Raw genomic sequence first — 21,260 nt, 5'->3', positions numbered from 1 at the left:
TGGGGAGGAAGATGTGGGGAGAACAGGCTTGGTTTGCGTGATTGAGTCCACAGAGTGTCTTCTTCCTTCAGTGGCACAGGAGGGCACACGGCAGCCCACAAAAACAGGAATTCACCAGGTTGTATGGCCTTAGTGTTTATGTCCTTCCAAAACTTAATGTTTATGTCCTTCCAAAATTCATCCATTAAAGCCTATGGTGATGGAGATGGTGGGAGGTGACCAGGGTTGGTGTGGAGATGGCGGGGCTCTCACGGTGCACTTAGTGGCCTCACAAGAAGAGGCAGCGAGCACATGTAGGAAAGGCCATGCGGACATGTGGGAGGGCGGCTTCTGCAAGCTGGGAATCTAATCCTTGCTGAGAACCAGACAGACCTCGCCCTGCTCTTGGACTTGCAGCCCCCAGAACTGGGAGAAATGGATTTCCACCATCTAAACTGCCCATCTGTGGGTCTGCCACGGCCCCAGCTGCCTGAGACATAAGGTGTATGCTGATTTGATTTTACTTCCCATTTATCACGTTGTTTCTACACAGATCCAGTTCTACATCTGGTCACCATCTTTATTATGTTGTTTTACATCCTTAGGAATGAAGACCCCTCGACCTGTGTGTTTCATGCCCGCCAGCGCTGCAAGGGAGCTGTGGCATCCTCGGCTAGAACCTCCCAGGGGCCAGTCTGCCCTGGAATCATCCAGGTGGAAGCATCTGAGGCCCCTGGGAGGCCGAGGCAGATTCAGTCACAACATCACGTTTCTTCTGAGCATGCAGCAAAGTAGAAGTATAAAATGTGGCCACGCAACTGGAATGGCCAGGAAGGCCCCAGCGGAACGGCACTGGCTCCCAGCTCGGGGGCCCCGGTCAAGCACAACGCTCACAGCTGGGGGAGTGGTGGTCTCTGTGTTGTCGCAGAGTTAAGCAATAACCGAGGATCCTGACAGCTTTGACTTTCTGAGAACGTCAAGAAAAAGACTCTGAGGGATAAACTTCAGGTGACTCAATGTCCCAGATGAGGCAGCATTCCAGGAGGAAACATGCCGCCTCACAGTCTGTCAGTGAACCCTGGAGGCTGTGGGCAGCTCTTGCCAACCAAGCCCTACTGCAGAACAGTACCTCTAACTTGAGGGAAAACAAGGGCCATTGAGGTCTGTCCCATCCCTGTCCTTTGGGAATGGCACCTTCAAAGGAGTCCACATTTCTCACAGGTGAGCCCATGCCTGCTCACTCGTGGACAGCAAGAGACCCTGGGGCCCCCAAGCTGCCTTAGAACAAGATTCCCTTGTTCTAACACCATTCCCTTCTTGTACTCCCCCTGACTTTCTAGAGCACCAGAGACTTCCTTCTCCACGTAACAGGCCACAAACGAGCAGCTCACCTCTTCTGCAGAGCCTCCTGCGGGGACCCCAAGGGCCCGAGGGGCCTTGCTCGGTGGCTGCAGCCTGTTTATGGATGTGGGCACTGCACCAGATGGTGGGCATCCTGAAGGCAGGGGTTGTCTCCGTCACTGTGACAGCCAAGCAGGTGACCAATGCACTTCCAGGGAACTCAATCTAACTCTCTAGTTTGTGTGTACTTGAGAAAAAAGATAATATCAAAAACCCTTCTGTTGTTGTCGGTGACTGATGACTGGGAGCCTCTGTTCTGGCTCCTCCTGCTGTGGTCGACTCATCTTTGTTTATTTCTCACCCGCGGATTCCCACAAAGGAGCTGTGGGCACCTGCAGCTCGAGCATGCTGGGAGGATGGGACCCTGCAGGACAGCTTTGGAGTCCACGGTGCCCCATCTATCATGTCCACGTCTAGAGTAAACCCTGAGCTGCACAAATCCAGCAAGTCCGTTCTCGTGGGAGCTGGGGTTACGACCTGAGAACTCGCTTTGGAAAAAAGAGCTGGTTGGTGGGGAGTAGTGAGTCCATTTGAAAACGTGGTGTCTCCTCTGACTTCCAGATCAAGGGTGAAGAAACCCAGCCCCCCGGCTCCCTTCTCTGAGTGGCTGTACTCGAGGAATATCTTCCAGGAAAAGCTTGAATTACTGGTTTTCCAATTCACTCTGATTAACTGCTCAAAGATTCAGATGCACTAACTAGTTTAATAATGAGGGAGTTCAATTATGAAGTCCTTATTGTTACAAAACATGGCTGGTGATCATGGAGGCTTCTTGTTTCCTCTCTTTTGACGCAAGGCAGCTGCCAAAATTAGAACAAGAAGCAGACCCGAGGGATGCTGCTGGAATGTTCTTGAAGATTAAAAGGAGGGAATCCAAGGTGATGTGTGCTAGTAATGCCTGCACGGGTTTCATAAACGTTCCCCCCTCCCTCTCCAGCCACCTCCGAATATGAAATTAAATGAGAAAACCACACAGACAGGAAACAAACCGTGAAGGCAGTTCCTTGGCCCTGACCCCATACTGGCCTCATACGTCATCATGAGCAACACGGTGTGCTACCTGGTGTGTCGGCTGTGGCCAAGGAGAGAGGAAGGACAACAACATCATGGTGGTATGACACTTCCATAACAAATGAAACAAACTGCCCCCCCACCCGGCCCAATCTTCATATGGAAAATCCCCCAATGACCCAGTGATGCCCAAACTGCATGACAGTCAACACAACCCAATGGACACAGAGGAACGGAGCTTCAATGCCCCCAGGTCTTGCCTTCTTGTAACCCTAAGTGCAGGAACAAGACTGGACAATGCATGTGCATGGTTATTTCCTCGCCAGACTGCCTTTCCAAACCTCACCTCACGTATAAAACATTTTTTTCCTGAGGTAAAAGATTCACTGATTGGGCATAGCAACCACTGTTGCGTTAGTCGGAGCTAAGTGAAGGTGAAGACGAAACTTCATTTTCGCCAAATTTAGTCCCCAGCACTGGTGTTTTAAGGTGTAAATGGAGGTCGTCTCTTGTGTGTGTCTTGGCTCCAAGTTAAGGCTCTAACAGCCTCTGGGGGGAGAGAGAAGCGGAGCCTTAATTTCTCATGTCCTCCCCGGAGCCAAACGAGTGGTCCTTCCTTTGTGCAGGATGCTTGATACTTGAGAGGATAAAATGATGTGCCATGTCAGGTTCTTCGGGGTGAGAGGGGAGGAAAGCTCCATCCAGGCGGACCCCTGCAACTTGGACTTAATGGAATTTGGAAACAGGCTGAGCCCTTTCCTCTGATTGCTTACTGAGTGCAGCTGGGTTGGGCAATTCTTTTCTTTTTTTCTTATCCTAATGGAGAGAGGCCGTTTGTGACTTTCCTCCACAAGATAATATTTCAATATCCATCCAGGATCAACCATTCAATGGTTCTATAAAGACCCAGAGTGAACAACCAAGGGATCAGAATGAGAAGGATAAAACAAATTCCCTTCTGAGACCTTTGGAACAAAGCACTGTGAACCCAAGGTGGCAGGGGGTGGGGGGAACACAACAGGATTTCTGCATACCCTCTCCTATAATAAGACTCGGTAAATCCAGACTGGCTCTGCATTTTTAAAGAAAGATCTTTGCTACACAACTTCTAGATGTTATGATCCATATAAAAGTCAGTATCTTTACATAGAATCTGAGAAATATCAAGGAAGCTACTCTGTCTGCCCCACTCCTAGATTCAAAAGCCGCTCCACATACCTCAAAGACTTGCTTTTTGCCTGGTGGAAAGAGTTTGAGGTAGAGAATCAAGAGAAAGTTCTGTCACCTACCAGCAACCTGACCCTGGACAAGAAAGCCACTTAACCTCTCTCTACTTCCACCTTTTCACTGGGGAAACAGGGAAATTAACACTCGATGCAAACTTGCATGAATGTTGTCGAACTAACGAGAACCACCAGAGTTAGGACCACAGAGAATGCAGGGCTCTTTGTTTCATTTCTGCAGCGGTAAGCTCACTACTGGACCCTGAGTAAGAAGATGCCCAGAGACTATGGCAATTCAGAGACAATGCCAAAACACGGCAAGTCCTGAAAGACCTGCATCATTCCCACTGCCCAGGGGTTTCCAGGCACACGCCCTTCAACTCGGTTCTGGAAACAAATCCAGGGCCCTGAGTGTCAGCACCCTTCCAGAGCCGAACTCCCCTCCAGCCAGTGCTGTGGCCACCACAGGGGCAGGTGCCCTGCCTCTTACAAAGTTTGCCTTCTAATATCTGAACCCAAACCCATCTCCTTGAAGCGTCCACCCATTGGTCCCAAAGAAACCCACCTGGGCCACCCAGGACAGGTGAGTTCACATGCCCCCAGGCTCCTCCTGTCCTTCCCTACAGCTGTTCTAGGTACTTCAAAGATTCCCTCCACGTCATGGGCTTCAGTTCCCATGCTTGTGTTTCTTGCCCCCATCTGAATTGATCTTCACTGGTCTATCATCACCATAGAATACAGAGCCCAGATCTGAACATATGACATTTTCCTATATGCAATTCATCCTGAACAAATCAGATCCAATTTTTAAAATCAAGATCACCAATATTTTAATATCCAATGTTCTCAAGGGTCTATTAAGTAGGAGTACAAGTAGAAATGGGATATGCAAATTTCTTTTTTTTTTTTAAAACGTAATGACCCCCTGCACCTTTTTTATGGTACGGCTAGAAGACGTTGGCTTCTATGAGGCTTGTTCTTCTCAAAGTTAAACTCAGTGAGAAAGTGTCTACTCTTGCCCAAAGTTAGCAGCCTCAGATCTGAGCCCTGGGAGCAACGAGGCATCCATTACCTTGCTGGGGGACTCTGCTTTCAACAATACATGAGGTCACTCTCACAAAGTCAGAGCTCGCGTCCCCAGCTTGTACCTCACACCTCCTGTACAGCACAAGGACAGGGTTGGATTATTTTAAATTTCCGACTCTTTTTTTTTCCTTCTACAGGTTCTTTCTTTATTTTAGACAGAGAGAGAGAGAGAGAGAGAGAGAGAGAGAATATGCAAGCAAGCGGGGGGAGAGGCAGAGGGAGAGAGAGAATTCTGAAGCAGACTCCCCACTAAGCGTAGAGCCCAACTCAGGGCTCGATCCGAGGACTCTCAGATCATGACCTGAGCTGTAATCAAGAGCTGGCTGCTTAACCAACTGAGGCACCCAGGCGCCCCTTCTCACCTAGTTTTTGACTCTGTAAGTGATACTAAAAGTTCCAGATAAGTCCAGTGACTGGCTTGATCATCCAAACACCTCCAGCACTTACACATAAATGCACACACCTGATCAAGTTATGACGTCAGAACTCAAAATATTTATAAAGTTAAGGAATTATTTTATGTTATACGTATAAAGATCACAGTCTCTGCTTCTATAATTTACTAGATTCACTCCATTCATTTTAAGTTATACATATAAGCAGATGACTGTTCAGCTTAAGTTAGGTCATAGCGCATTCTTCCATTGGGTGTAGAGTTTATCACCGCTCTGCAGCATCAGAGAACTGGGACAATGACTGTGAATGCTGGTCCAGCGAGAAACTCGCTGGTTGGGATGCCCTTATTTCTGTCAGGTGCACCAAGAGCCCCCATGTGGACAGTGTTTCTGGCTTTTGCGGCAGCGCAGATCCCAAGAATGTTATACTGTAGCTCGTACTTTCTGGACAAACATGGCACCAAGGTAAGAAATACCTGGCACCAGAATCTTGGTGCTTGGCTGAGCGTCTAGGGCTCCTGTGTGGGGCACCTGGCTGAGGAATAGTTCGGAGGTGCACTCAGGAAGCTATGACCATGCCCCTCAGCTGGGCTTGGGCCAGGCGCCCAGAAAACAACGGTGGCTAGCACACACCTCTGCCCTCTTGCGGGGCTTCTGGCCCAGTGCACTTAGTCAAGGGTCAGAGGCACAGACTTCCCCAGGGATTTCTGAGAGACACAATCAAAGGCATGAACACCGCCTTGCTTCTGCTGCTTCATCTCTACCTTCTTGCCGTCTCTGCCTTGGAGGTGGACCCGTGTGGCTGGTGCCCTTTGGCTTCTGCTAGGATTTAGTCAAAGAAGGGGTCAGGCAGAATCAGAGTCAGGGAAGGGAATGAAGTTAGGGCGGTCCCCCTCGGTCCCTTACCCTCCACGTCACCACAGACTAAATAGGTCCTTCTGTTGAAGATCATAGCTCCTAACCGTGCCCAAACAGCTCTCTGTCTGGGTCCTGATAACTGACCCCTCTGTTGTCTGTTACACTCCTGGGGTTCTGCACCATCCCATAGCTCTTCCCACACCTCTGCAGACAGTCCCATGGTCAACCCCCCTCAATGACCCAGCTTGAGGGTGCTATGTTTTCTCCCAGGACCCTGACTAAAGTAGCTTTCAGTGGAATTTTATTTGTCTTATACTCTGAAGACGTTTGAATCTAGTCATTTGTTCCAGCATGTTATGTCAAAAACGATATAATTCAACTACTTTTTAAACACCTTGTAGAGAACGTTTGATATCTACAATTTCAACTTTTCACTATGAGGTCAGTCAACAAAGAATACAGTGGAAACAACCAGTCATAGAACTGGTTGATGAACATATAGAACAGGAAAGAGAAACAAATATTTTCTTATAATGAAAATTAAACAATATCCTCTAAAAATAAAACATATACAACTAGCTTTAATTTCAAGAACAGATGTTTAGACAGTTTATGCTCTTGACTTAAAGGAGCTAATAGCTGTTAAGACTATTATAAAACATTTTGTATCATTAAATCTAAAATGACCTCAATTCTCAATTGTAGGTTGCCTTATGACTTCAGAGATGTTAAAACGTGAAAAAAAAAAGTGTACTTCAGAAATAATGAAATATAGGGCCTCTCACAAAAATGACTCATTTACCATCTTGTATGTAACCTTTCCTAGGAAAAATTATACCTTTTCTTTTTTTCTTTTTATAGAGAATCTGTTGCCTTATTTCCTACTGGAAAGATGTCATGGCCGTTGGTATTACAGACACAATAACTGTGAACTAGGAAGTGAGGGGCAGCTTCCCTTCTGATCACTGGTGTTGAATTTCTGAACACACGTCAACCATTACTCATCATCCATGCTTGAGATATTGTGGCAATTTCTAATCTGGGTGTTTCTATGGTGCTGGGAGTCCGTCTTTCTGTCTGCGTCACCACCGCAGCAGTTAGGCCCTTTAATGAAAGGGTCCCAGGTTGTTTTTACGTTGAGGATCTGTCTCAGCCTTATTATACACTATTGCTCAGCATAGGATACGATCCCAGTAACTCAGGAAATGGGCTGGGAGCTTCTCAGGTGTCCACCAAACTCACCGACACGTCTCAAACCTCTCTTGAGTCATGCCTGGCTGACCGGGATGCTGGTTTGAAGCCGCGGTCCTATTAAACACGCAACCACTGATTTACCTGAAGGCTGTATCTTACTGACACAGTTGTCGCTCCATCAGGAGGTGGGTAGGATATAAGCAGAAAGTGTAAAATATGTGTAATGGTGTAATGTACTTACAGGTGGACTTGATCATCAGTTTCTACCAAGTGGTGTTTCTGAAAAAAGTTGTTCAACAGAAACACGACATACCCAGTATGATGGTTATCTGTGACACGGATAGGAGGCCTTTTCCTACAGCAAACCTTCTTCTCCCCTGGGGTATATGGGGTGAATGTCACCCAGACTGATGAGGCTCCAGGCTTCTTCCTGGTTTTACCCCCAACCTCCCATTTGGGTAGGGCATAGCCACCAGTGCACCTCTACAGCCGGATGCTCTTTGTTAAAGCAGTGTTTGAAAGTCTCAGCAACGCTGGGCATCTGTAGCTCATTCTTTTCAACTGGGAAGGTCAGAAATGTCTAGGTGGGTGCTCTGATCCATAATCATTATTTTTCACCATTCCTGATATAATAGAATCATCCTTATTTATCATAATGGAAGAAAATCAGTTTTTACTGGCTAAACTTGTTGACAGGCAGCCTAAGGGAGGCAATAGGGTAAGAGAATGTGAAGAAGTGCTCTCAGACTCTTCCCTGCTCGCCACCATGAGAACCCTGGCAAGCCACTGGAAACTCTGAACTCCCGAGTTCTCAGATGCGTGAAACATGCCACAACTCAACTCACAGAATCATGTGAACAACAAACCCCCTGCACACACCATCAACTCCATTCCTTCCTTGCTAACGTACACATTGTGGGCTTCCAGGCTCATGGCGGGATACTAGGAGGGAAGAAGGCACTTTTTCCAACATTGCAAATTGTAGTTCTGAACAATCAAGTAGAGGATTCGGGAAAAGCATAGCAGAAACAGAGGAAGAGAAAGCGTATAAAGTTATAAAAGTATTTCCGATGCCTGTGTGGAATGTGTGTTGAAAACAGACTCTTACTATTGATGGTGTCACAAACTACTACTCATGTTAAACAATGACGCTACAAAATTTTTATCTTCCTTTGACATATTTCTTCAGCTTATTGACTACAACTGCATTAATTTCAGTCTCATAACGGGTGTGTGTGTGTGTGTACACATGCGCATCTCCACTTTGCATCTGTGAAATAAAAAAATGTAAATCCATCTGAAGGAGTGACTTCAGAAAGATCACATCTGGCCATCACTGAGAATAAAAACTAAGGGCTCAACAAGTAAAAGGAGAACCAAGACAAGCCATGACAAACTGTGACAACTGGAATATTAATAGAGCCCACAAAACAAAAAGAGTGGACAGACACTCATAGAAGAAGCATTTATCATAATGTGTTGCTGAAAGCCAGGATTGGAGTAGCTGTCTTAAAAGAATTAAGGCCAGCCAATACTAGAAAACACTTCTAGAATAGGAAAGGGAGCTGTCTTTGTTAGAATAAAACAATATGGCGCCCCTCCCAGTTGGAGTACAGGGTGCAGAGGCTGGGCCAGACCCAGAACCTGACCAGGCGGGTGACAGGGAAACCAGGTTTACCGTCTACCAGATGATGACTGCTAGAAAGGAAGAGAGTTGATCTGGTGGAATGATCTCGAGACTCAGTCAGTGACGAGGCCAGGGCCCCTCTGGGGCAGCCTGGCACACAGAATGCACGTGTGGTGACCAGCAGCGCTATGCATGTGCAGTCCTAAGGCTATGGGACCTCCCCAACTTGAGAAATAAAAACTAATTTCCAGGAATGCAGACTCTCACCCTGAGCTCCCCGGGAAACCTTACCTTCAGCGGTGCCGGAGAGCCCGTCAGCTTTGAAGTTGCTGGTACTTTTCTTCCTTCGGTGCTTCTTTCTGTTCGCATGAGGGGAGGGGGGCGGGTCGAGCTTGGGGCTGGTGGTGCTGGAGATACTTGGGCTGGAGCACACGGAGTCACCCAGCCCTGTGTCTGCCATGGGACCAGAAAAGACAAAAGAATGCAAAAGTTAACACTTATAAAGCTAGCTTTGCAGAAATACGAAAGCAATGGTCCTCCAAAAGCCTACCAGGTCCCACAAGTACTATTTTTAGGTGAGCTCACTGGACTGAAGGCCCCAAAGCATGCAGTATTAAAAGTTCATGGGGCTGTTTCCTCTAATGTACCACCTCCCATTTAAAAAAAACAAAACAAAACAAAAAAAAAAACTTCATTTCTGGATCACTGTAGGCTATGAATTTAAAATCCTCCACTTTGCATGGCTGGGGTTCTGGAAAAGCAAAGTGAGAAGTCCATGCTTTTTACTAGTTTATTTTTCTTGTCCCATAATCACCCTGATCCATTAGGAAAGAAATCAAGATGTCTGTGGACACATACGAAGGTGTCCTGGGGGTGGCTCGGCCTCTGTGCATGCACACAGGGGAGAGGGAGTCCCAATTAGCTCACTTCCACCCTCAATGTCGTGTAAAACTGCAGCATAGGTTTATTATTAGTGAAAAACAGCATGCTGTCTCTCTCCGCATAGCAGACCTGCCAATTTTTGATTCTCTGACTCTTCGGGACCTACCCTGTGTCAGGCACATTGACAGGCAATGGAACTGTCCCAATGTCCCAATGACCGTTCCTCCATCCCTACCCTTGAGGAGCTGAAGCCTCACCATGGAGGCAGATGAGGAGAACAGGAAAGGATGGCTGGTCTCTGCGATGGCAGGGCTGGCCTTTTGCTCCTTCACTCTGCCCCTTGGGCAACCATTCAATTCAACGCACCACTTTCATTCCCAACTGTGCACCCTAATTCTTTGGTCACTCCACAGCTATACTGCTCTCTCCCAGATGGATGTTTCTCATCCCTGCACTCGGAGGTCTGCCAGTTGTCTGGCTCTAACCAGCATGCCTGTCCCCCGGCGCAGCTGTAGCTGCCCTTTCCTCCGTTTGATGCTGAGCACGGAGTGTCCGCACCATTCCCAGCAAGCTTCCCCAGGTCCCTCCCATCACCTGGTACTTCTTAAGGCACACACCCATGTTTCTTTGCAAGATGTTAAGAACATTAGAGTCACATGTGGTCAAGTAACAGCTGCCACCACATGGGGTGGCTCTATGTCTGCGCCCTCTAGTCCCTTCTGAGACTCTTTCCCTCTGTCTGCCCTGTAACAGCACATGGCCTTGAATGCAACGGCCAAGGAGTCCTGGTGCCTCATGTGGCTGGCACATCCCCCTGCACGTCGTTGATCCTTCACCACTGCCTTTCCCGCTCGTGCTGAGCACACAACCTGGTACCTCCACCTACACGTCACCAGGGAACACATTAACCTGAGAGGAGTCCAAACAAAGCCCCAGCTTGCAGACGCAGCAACACTGAGCTGGAAGCGCTGGTGAGCACTGGTGCGACAAGACCGGGGGACATCATGTTGTGCGTGTCCCGCTCACAGATCTTCGGACTTACCCAGGAAGAAAGTGCTGAATGCTCTCGTCAAACACCTCATTGAAGGCCTACACGGCTGCCCCACTGACACACATTTTTGACAATTTTTGAATAATAAAGGGAAATCCACTTCATGTTTTCTCTCCTTAATAAGCTACCCTGTTTAGTCTACACACACACACAAAGCAATTCTCCAACAGCCTAATTTAGGATCCACCTGGAAGGTCACTTCAACTCCCTGAAATACTAGTCATAATTTACCCTCCTGGGGAACAAAATGTATGTGTTGTTGTCCAGGAACCTCCCTTCATTCCAGATGCAGAAAACTGTTCCTAAAGTCACTAACAGGGACTTGGTGATTTCATTCCCAAGTTTTCTGGGCATCTTGGAATATTTGTAATTCAGGGAGAAATCTCTGATTCTCCTGAAGGAAGTGGCTGAGGGGCATCCTGGGGCAGCAGTGACACCTGCCTTCCCCCGAGGGACCCTGAGCAGTCTCTCCAGCCTTCTTCTCCATGGGCACCTTCCATACCAGCACATCCTTCCACCTGTGGCTCTGGCATTCCACTGTACCACTGGCTCCCAACTGGAAACCCCTACCCAGGGACACCTGGTCATGTTCACAGATGTTTCTGGTTATCATACTGAGACAAGGTGGAGGTGTATGGGCATCGAGCAGGTAGAAGCCAGAGATGCTAAAAAATACACAGGACAGCTCCCACCACTAAAAACTGACTGGTCTAAAATGGCAACAGGGAGAGACCTGCAGGATCTGAATTGCTCTGTTCCTCGTCACTGGCTCAGTCTCCTGGTCTGTCCGTGCGAACCCCCTCACGACAAAGAACCTCTTGGAACACTCGCTTTACCTGCTTTGAGTTGGCCCCCCCACCCAGGTGATGGCATTGCCGTTCCACTCCCAGGAAGCTCACAGATGGGGGCAGGTATCCTTCCTCACTAGGCACTGCTTGCAGACCACTCCCCATCCAGCCCCACCCCATGAAGCAATCCCCCCATCCCCCCACCCTGAGCCTGCTCACACCCACTGACCCCTGGCATCTGCTCCTTCTTAGCTCCCTGTTTTAGCAGCAGCTCACCCCACCCTCACTTAGGAATGACAATGTCCAGCTCCTCCTAGGTGCTCACTTCAGCATCCTGGCCTCTTAGGCCACTGCCTCGATAAGCTCCCTCCTTCCCTCTCGCCCTCATGGTCCTGACTCAGGCCCGCCACAGGAAGCCAACTTCACTGGGTCTCATTTTTTTGTCTCCCAGGTCACTTACACCAGGACCCACACTCTGAGGGTTAATCCAGCAGCACTCTTCACTCTCTACCCTTCCTGATCACTCATCCAACTTGAATGCTAACTTCCACCCCCAACCTGCTTGGTGCCTGCGCTTAGGCCCTGCTGGAGGGACACCCTCATTCCCACTGGGGCTGGACCACTGGGCCTGCCCTTCCATCTATTACGTTCCCGGAGTAAAGCTGCTTCCTGCTCTCCAATAGGCTGTATCACACCCCCTCCGTTCTCCCCAAATGCCCCACACCTCACTCCATCCCCCATAAAGACATCACCTTTCATTTTGCTGAAGACAGAAACAAAACAAAACAAACAAAAAAACCCAACCAAACCGAAAAAGCAACAATCAGAAAAGAGCATCTTCCTTCCTGTCCCTGGTTCTCATCGACCTGGGGCCCTCCTCGCTCTGGGAGCTGGCTCCCATCCCATTTGGCTCCTGGAGTGACTTTGCCCCAGCCTTTCATACCTTCTCTGGCCTGCATCAAACGTGCTGTATCACTGCACTGCCTCCTGTTTCTAACAAAAACCTCCGTGACCCTGTGCCCTTGCCCAGCCACCACCTGATTTCTGATCCTCTTTAAAGCAGAGCTCCCTGAGCCTCTCCCCTCTTTGCTGCTTGTGTCTGGTCAAGGCTGACCCCACTCCCATCAAGCTTGCCCCACCAGCCGCTGCCCTGCCTTCACGGTGGCCACCAGCACTACCACAGCCCCATCAGTGGACAAGCCCCAGTGGGCTTGTGCGGTCTTGGCAGCACCCCACACAGGTAACAGCCCCCACCTTTGTGGACAAGCTGGAGTGAACTGGACGCCTGTCAGATCACAGGGAAACTAGGAAGGTGTGGGTTTTAGAACCCAAAGGAGAGGCCCCCAGAGAACCACTGTCCACAGCTGCCTGGCATCCAGTCCCACTGCCTCAAGTGGCAGGTGGTGTTCCCTATGTGGAACACTCCGTCACCATGGAGGACACGCTTGTGTCCTTGGTGACAAACGCCTTCTTGTGATGTGAACCTTATGGAGGCAGGGACTTGCTTCGGCCTCTTCACCAGGATGCCGCCTGGTACAGATTTGGGATGAAAATGGGAGTTGCATGCATATTTGTGGCATTAAGTTTTATAAGGAGTTGAGGTCCCTTTGAGGGGCACTCACACAGGTGGATGGTGTTTTCTGCTATGTAACAGAGAAGCACTTGGTGACTTCTTGGTAAAATACGGGCATGCAAGTTTCCAGCCATCTGGGACCTGTTTCAAGGTGAGCTTCTAACTCTGTGAATGAGTCTACTCACACTGAGAGTAAGGAAGCCTTAAATACGCCACGTACACTGCATGAGCATGGAGTGCTGCATGAGCCAACTCTGGCCAGGCACCTGAGGTTCAGCACCAAGAAAAGGGCAAAAGGGGCGCCTGGGTGGCTCAGTGGATTAAGCCTCTGTTTTTGGCTTGGGTCATGATCCCCGGGTCCTGGGATCGAGCCCCGCATTGGGTTCTCTGCTCGGCGGGAAGCCCGCTTCCCCCTCTCTCTCTGTCTGCCTCTCTGCCAACTTGTGATCTCTGTCAAGTAAATAAATAAAATCTTAAAAAAAAAAAAAAAGAAAAGGGCAAAATCCCTGCATCACAGAGCCGATTTCTATGAGTGAAAGAATGCCTATCTAATTTCTTGCTCAATGTCTTCATGAAGAACTCTTTTTCTGGGGCTATGTTATTGGAACAGAGAGTGAAGGGGGGGCTCATGCGTGCAGTGGGCACACCAGCTGCACGCAGGTCACTGCATGTTCACACAAGCGACCCTGCACGCAGACGGAAGTAAGGTGAGGCGCCATCTGTATGCCCACCTTCCTGGGTGGAACAGGCCAACTGGCTGGCCCTGTAGGTCCCCTTGAGAAACAGAAATTGACTTGGGACAACTGGTTGGGCCATGAGGACTCAGAGAATGAGTGTGTGAGGGTGACAGGGAAACGAAGTACACTGAGTTAGAAGGCCCTGGGGCAGGGTGGGGCTGGGGACAAACAGAACACAGGCGCCCTGGCCACTGGAGGGAGAAAAGGAGATAAGCTTTTAAGATGACACAGGGTTGTCATAATGAAAACAGAAAAGCAGGATCAGCATTTGTAAGCCCCATAAATTCTATTTCAGACAAGAAAGAAGATGAATAAAGTAACCGATGGGCACAAAACACTTTGGAATCCAGGAGTACTTCCCACCTGCTGCCTGATTGGTAGTGCACCAGGTAGTGGGCCCAGGTCCCACAGAGAGGACCATCCTTGCCGGGGTTTAGAGGTGACGAGCTGGGGCAGTGACTCTCCAGGCCACTCTGCAGGTGAAGGTGGAGTCCATCTTTCTTGTCTCCTCCTGGTCCCATGTCTATGTGTCTGTGCCCCAACACCTCTGCCCACCACCCTCCCCCCTGCCCCCCCCCCGCCTCCCCTCAGCAATTTACTTCCACAGGCAGCAGCACTGTGGCCCCCTAGAGGCTGAAAGTCTACAGTGGAGGGGCTGAGGCGGGAGATGGAGTGGGATGGGAACACAAGTATCTGTAAAAACCAGATGCTCCAGGCCTCGGTCAGTGGGAGTAGGGAGAGCTCAGAAGTGCATGGCGGGGCGATGGGGTTGTGTGTAGAGGGACCGGGTGGTCTGGCTGTGGGAGGGGCCTGCTATGGCATAGGGGAACCCAGCTCTCGAGGGAGCCTCAGGACCCTTGGTTGGGGGCCGATCAGTGGGGCTGTGGCAGGAGACACAACTCTGGCCAGCAGGGCTATTCTGGAGGCTGGGGTGAGTGGGGCAGAGAGAGCTACATTTGGAGTTAGTTGGGTCCTGAGCTGCTGTATTAATGCCCCTGGCTTCCAGATTTTGAGAACCCCCTTTTCAGAGGAGTTGTTTAAATTCCCCTGGTTTAAAATATGAGCAATCAAAATGTACTAGGCTTCCATGCTGTGCTTTTCCATTTCCGACGACTCCTCTTGCCTGACAAGGTATCCCTCAAAGTGAAGAGGCCCGGAAAGCCCAGCCCCAGACGCAGTAAATGAGCTCCAGCCGCAGCCCACGGGACGCAATCCGCTCCTCCTGACTGAATACAAATAATGCATTTTATTTTGTATCAATTACGAGGCGCTGGGATAGCCGGCGACCATCGACAGAGCTAAGTACGGGAGGGTGGACGCGAAGAGAAGAAAGGCATGCCAAATTAAAAAAGCAAGCGCCTCATTACTCCACATCGAACCCGACTTTGACGGAGGGACTTGGAGTCCCCTGGGTGTGCGACGCCGAGCCAGCATGGGCTGGTCCGCTGCCGTCCCGTGCGCTCAGTGTCAGCCATTAGTTCTTCCCAATCGGGCATCAATGTTCAACGCACACCCCAAAAAATATATAATATGAGCAATAATGATAACAATCTGCAGTCTCTCCAGGCTCCGGTACGTGAAGTATGAGTCAAAGACGCGCCTCACTTTTCACTCGGAGAGCTGACAAGCATGACCAGAGGGGAATAAAATAACATTCCGCTCGCATAAATATCAAGCAGCCTGCTTGAGACGGATGGCCAGGAATGTATTCTTAGCTATCATTCCGGCAGACAGGCCCAAGGACACTCATAACTTATTTTACAATCATTTAGTTTCAGCTCAAGTGGAAAACGTGACAACTTATCTCTGCTGACAAGATGCCATATCGAAACCTTACAATTAACTCTCCTCCGATTATCTGCCCAGCCGATCATTAGCTGGGCCATTTCTGATGAACTGTTGCAGGGAGCTTGCCTTGGCGGGAGCCGTCACTGCCAGGTGTGTAGATAGGTTTTTGATATCCTGGCTGATATTCAAATACTTGGGGCTCTATGCATGTGGCTCTCACGGCTCAGCTACTCCCAAGTCTCTGGAAACGCGTCTGCTGGGGGAGGCATCCTTCAGCTCCACTCTGGAAAGGGGTGTGACTCCCACCCTGCCCCCCACAACCGTATGTACTGCTCTTCCTGCGGCGGCGCCTGGGCTGGCTGTCCCTGCACACATCCCCAGTCCCCACCAGGTCAGAGGTAAGGCCCTTCCCAGGCACTGGAAGGAGCTTGACCTCCCACCACTCTTCTTTAGTGGGCTTGGTTTGGAGAGAGGGGACATCAAGAAGTTGCTGCTGGAAGCTGTCCACATGACCAGAGGAGCTGCTAATGGTCCCCAGGGCTGGCTGGCTGTTAATTTCCAGTGTGTCAAAGACAGATACAAAAACCTTCAAATGCATGCTCATAGGAAGTACACATCTATACAAAAACAAAGGAAGCAGGAAAAAGGAGAAGGACAGGTGTGTGCACACCAGCCCTCCCTGTCTCCTTTCACATACTCCCTACCTTACTCATTTGGCAGTATGAAGTAGCATATATTCCTAAAAATCCTTTTTTTGGGGGGGTATTGAAAGAATACAAAATGATCAAAGACAGAGCTATTTGTCCATGCTGGGTTGGGGGCAGGGGGCATCAGTTGATAGCTAAGACCTTCTAAAAATCCAAGATGAGGTCACGTAGGAGCCAGTGAATTAAAACACATTTCCTTCGAGACAAGACCAACCATATAAAGCTCATTTGGATCTTTAAGAAGGGCTCTGTTCTTTCTGAAGCTCAGAGAGATGTGCGGGCTGGTAAATAAAGAACAGGCCACCTCTGCCATCCAAGGAAATCACAACATCCCGGCCTCTGTTAAAAGGTGAGTGTGAAGTGAAGTTCAAAACCTCGCCCCTTCTCATAGTCCTTTTGACGGGAGCTTTCAACAGGAGGAGGTTTACTTGAATCCCAATCTCTGAAGATGTTTCAGAGACTGGTATATTGTCCGGTTCCCTTTGCCGCTCACGGCGCTCACACAGAGGTACACGGTGTCAGAAGAAGGGGCAGCAGGGACACGATGGGGGTTCGAGGAAGATGACAGGTGTTGGGGGAAGGAAGAGACACCACAGTGTTAGACTGAGTTACAAAGTGGGGAGGAAAGGAATACAATAGGAGGGGCCAGAATGGAGAGAAAATGTAGGGGAGAACCATCTCCTACCCAGGCCACGTTCAGTCGCACCAAGATGTCTCTGTAAATAAAACTAAAGTATTGGAATTGATCTTCATTTATGTGAAGCGCTTACTGAAACACATCTGTAACAGCCTTAAATATAGTGGCACAAATACTGATCAGTAATCAGGGTGCAGGATTTTTTTTTTTTTTTTTGGTGATGGAAATGCTCTAAAGTGGACTGTGGTGATGGTTGCACATCCCTGTGAATCCACTAAAACTCCCAAATTGTATACTTTGAGTGAATGAAGCATATTGCTATGTGAGTTTTATCTCAATGAAGCTGTTAAAAAGAAAAATGAGAGAGAGAGAAAAAGGGGGGGATGGTCATTGTGTTAAATGCTACGAAGCAATCAAACAAGGAAGATCAAGTCAACATCATAGTCTAACAAGATGCAGGGAGGGTATCAGAGTGAGGGTCAGGAAGGGACCTGGGGATCCATGGGGCTGATGGTCTGGTCCTCCAGCCATGTGCCAGGACCTGGCTGTATGCTTTGAATGAATGGCAGATCCCGAATGTTCCATCCTTCTCTGAGGGAGCTGTCTCAGTCTCCCCCACCTCCTGCAGAGCACAGCATATGACAGCAGCCAGAACAGCCTTGTTCCTCTCAGGTCTCTCTAGTTTTCCCTCAAGCTGGATGGCAAGCTTGCATTGAAAACCTTGATCTGATCTCAGGGGATAAAAGGTAGAATGTGTTGTGGTCCAGTGAGGCCGACAGCCTGAGAAAGTCAATGTGGGAACATGCTGGGAAGGAACATATCAGGGAATGCAAGTCAGTATTTTACACTTGAGGATCAAAAATCAAATTGTTCTCTAGTTGATTTTTAGCTGAATTAATCCAGCATACTCGGAAAAATGCAAAGGTGCTCGGAGTAAGGCTGTTAAGTAGAAATGAAATCATTTCAAGAGATGTCTGTTTCTTTCCAGCCTTCTCTATTTTTACATAATCAGCCACAACCATTTCTCAAGTTTGGTGCTTATAAGTAGTAACTGACAAAGAGATCCTGGTTCACATGGGAGGCTCCACTGGCTGGGCAGGCTGGGGAAGGACTGAGCATGTCTGAGAAGAAAACTCAATTAGAGGAGTTAATTAAATGTCTGCTCCCTCTCTGATAATGTAAATTTCCCATTTTAGGAATTTAGCTGTTTCTATTAAAAGTCACATGGAGTCAAATTACCAACTGCTACACAAGAAAGCATCCTGTGTGATGCAGAAATAGCTAGTTTTCTAGGTAAGCGGGGTGCCTCTGTCCAGGGTCCTGAACACATTCAACCAGCGCATTCTGGTTCACCACAATAAGGCTGCTTCTTCATGACACATCCCTGTTCTTAACCTGCTGATATCATGTGATTTGAAGAAATAGGGAGCTGGTGTCCCTATTTTTAAGAAAACCTGATACACAGACACCCAGACTGAAAAAAACAGGTCATTTGGCTGTGACACATCCTACTGCTCCAGGGTCAATTACAGGTTACAAACAAACAAACAAACAAACAAAAAACATCAGAAAGAACAGAATATGTCTCTCACTTTGCTTAATTATTTCTCCTGCTAGGATGGATTTCAAAATTTTGACCAATGCCAACACTTCTGCACACATTTTTGAATATTTAGAATTATGGCATTGGGACAATTTTCAAGGTGTTGGTTGAAGAAAGTAAGCATCCGTGGGGCTCTGGATACATGCTGCTCAACCACTTTTGGAAGCTCTGTGCCTGTCTCGCCAGCAGAGTGTGAGGTCATCCAACTAACCAAGTTCTTGAAGCCTGCATACTGACTGCTGGCCAATTTGCACTTCAGCTCCTCCCTTGCCCATTTCCACGAAGCAGCCCCTGGTCCTCTGAATGGCCTACATCCCACGGCATAAGATGGAAACATTGAGGGCAGGGAAAGAACCATGATGTGTTCCATAAAGAGGAACTAGCCCAGCTGTACAATCAGAAAGGCAGTTCAAAATCCTAGCTGGCCACTTGGGGGAATTCATGTCTGTTAGCCTCAATTTCTTCACAGGTAAACTGGGCAAAACAGCCGTCCTGAACACCCACTCTTGGCCTGCTATGCCTCAACATGCTCCTTTCCCCATCTTGGCCAACAGCAATGGCACCCTCCTGCTGCTCAGACCGGTGGCCCTGGGCTGCCTGACTCCCTGCTTCCTCTCACATCTACCCCTATCCATGAGGACAGAGCCGCATACGGCTTCAGCCGTTTGCTCAGTGTGGTGGCAGGCCAGCTGCCAGACAGGCATGCAGAATGACTCACCAGCCCTGGAACTCTCTTCTAGAGTTGGAACAATCCAAGTACGCAAAACACAGCTCCTGTCCTAAACAGTTTACATTCTAATGCAAAAATATTACCAGCAGACATACAAAACACACAGGCATTCACAGCACTGGAGGAAGGACGGTGCAAGCTATAGACAGACACAAAGCACCGAGGGCAGAGTGTGGATCTTGAACACTGTAAACACAAGTCCACAAAGGGTGATCAAGTTTTCTAAAATAATAATCATCCAGTATGTCAAAACTGAGGATTCTCAACACCAAAATTCACACATGACTGATACCATAACATTAAAAACATAGGGGGAAATTTTGGTAACTATTAGAATGGATCCTGGGAGACTGACTTTGAGATATGTCTCGACTACGGCTAGACAGACACAGCGCTGTTGACAGGCTGCTTGAGGGCTCCTCAGCAGTGGGACTGCGTGCACCAGATGACCTTCACCATGACCTCCCAGCCCCTCTTTGCACTTCCTCTCAACACAGGGCTCCTATCACTGCCTTCCTTCTCAGTGCTGTGATTTTGTCTGTGGGTGTTTCTCTTACATGGTAGTGTCCCTCCAGTAGGCACCAACCAGCAAAAATTGGTGCTCAATAAAAAGGTCTTTGAAAAACAGAGGGTCTCAAAGACTTAACTGGCAGCACAAAGAACATAAACATGAGTAAATTTTTTTTTTTTTTTAAATGCCAGGGGAAACAAACATCCAATATATCTAGAATTGTATGTTTAAGACCCGGAGACTTTAAATATTATTTAAACGCCAGCTGAAAAATCTGTAATAAATATCCGCACAGTTTTGAGCACTTTGCAAAATAAATTATTACCACACAAAGATGATAAATTTTATTTTTTAAAAAAATCTCAATTTCCCCCAGGCATCCCATGTAACATTTTGTTGTTTCAAGTCAACGGTGTTTATTTTTGTTTTGAATGAAATCAAATGCTAATTTGCAAAGTCAGAGAAATGATGTCATTAAAAATAGTATTTGAAAAACTTATTGTTCCATGTGATTTCACTATTCTCTCCTAAGCTGCGGGACAGGCAGCTTGATTATGAAAAGGGACCCTTGAGCTTCCCAAGTCTTTATTGCTGGTGGGTGGCATGCCCCCATCACAGGAGCTAGAGAGAGTGCTGTGGTGTCAGGTGCCTCAAACAAAAGGCCGGGCCACTTGAAAGAGGCCCCGCCAGCCTCTGAAACTCCATTCCCTTCCGCCACACCTGGGCCCTAACAATAGCCCCAGTCAGTGGGCTTGAGGTTGCTGAGTGGGACTCCCTCACTCCCTGAGCCACTTGGCCAGTGAGGGAAACTCCAAACAGATGGGTTCCATGGGTAACCTACCCACAGAAAACCCTGGAGCTGATGGAGGGCAACCTGCAACCACTGGGGACACAGGTGACATGGCTCAGTGTGGAGAGGAGCAAGACTTTGATCACCTATTCAGGGAGCAAGTGCATGGATGTGTGTAGACACGAGATATTCACCGATTCAGCAAACTACTACCCAGTGCCTGCTTCGCAGGGTGTACTGTTCCAGGCCCTGGGGAAAGAACAGTGAAGGAAACAGAAAAGTATGGTGGTGCAGTTAACAGTGCAGAGCCCTAACAGACTAATCCAACTGTAATCCCATGTGGCTATGAACTGATTTGTGCGGATGCTGAAGGTACCTAAATTTGCATCACGAGGTGCCTTGGGTACCTGCTCTGTAACTGAATAACCTTTTAACAAAATAAACATTTGGGGGAAAAATACAGAAACACCCCTCCCCTAATATTCAAATGTAAAGATCTGGGCCATGAATTTTTTTTTAAAATAAGGGTGAAATGACTCCTTTAACAGCTACTGAAAAGAGAGTATTTCTCTTTCCTGCTGTTCCAGAATTTTGCTAACCTGCTGCTAATGACTAATGACTGCGCTACATATTTTATGTAGATTCCAAGGCTGGGGTTGACCTCTAACTCTTCTGTCAGCAAACCAGAT

The 21,260-nt window shown here is 48.3% G+C and overlaps 1 protein-coding gene across 6 annotated transcripts in view; it reads right to left on the bottom strand.

Moving 5' to 3' along the window:
* Positions 1–21,260, bottom strand: part of AGAP1 (ArfGAP with GTPase domain, ankyrin repeat and PH domain 1) — a 515,463-nt gene that overhangs the window by 120,072 nt on the left and 374,131 nt on the right. For all 6 annotated transcript variants that reach the window (XM_044241902.1, XM_044241903.1, XM_044241904.1 and 3 more), the window contains one exon: positions 9,066–9,227. In XM_044241902.1, coding sequence (XP_044097837.1) covers positions 9,066–9,227 — 162 coding nt within the window. The remainder of the gene's footprint in view (positions 1–9,065; positions 9,228–21,260) is intronic.

The sequence above is a fragment of the Neovison vison genome, chromosome 3 (genome assembly GCF_020171115.1).
Source record: "Neovison vison isolate M4711 chromosome 3, ASM_NN_V1, whole genome shotgun sequence".
Taxonomy (NCBI): Eukaryota; Metazoa; Chordata; class Mammalia; order Carnivora; family Mustelidae; genus Neogale; species Neogale vison.
This window is presented reverse-complemented; position numbering and strand designations above follow the sequence as displayed.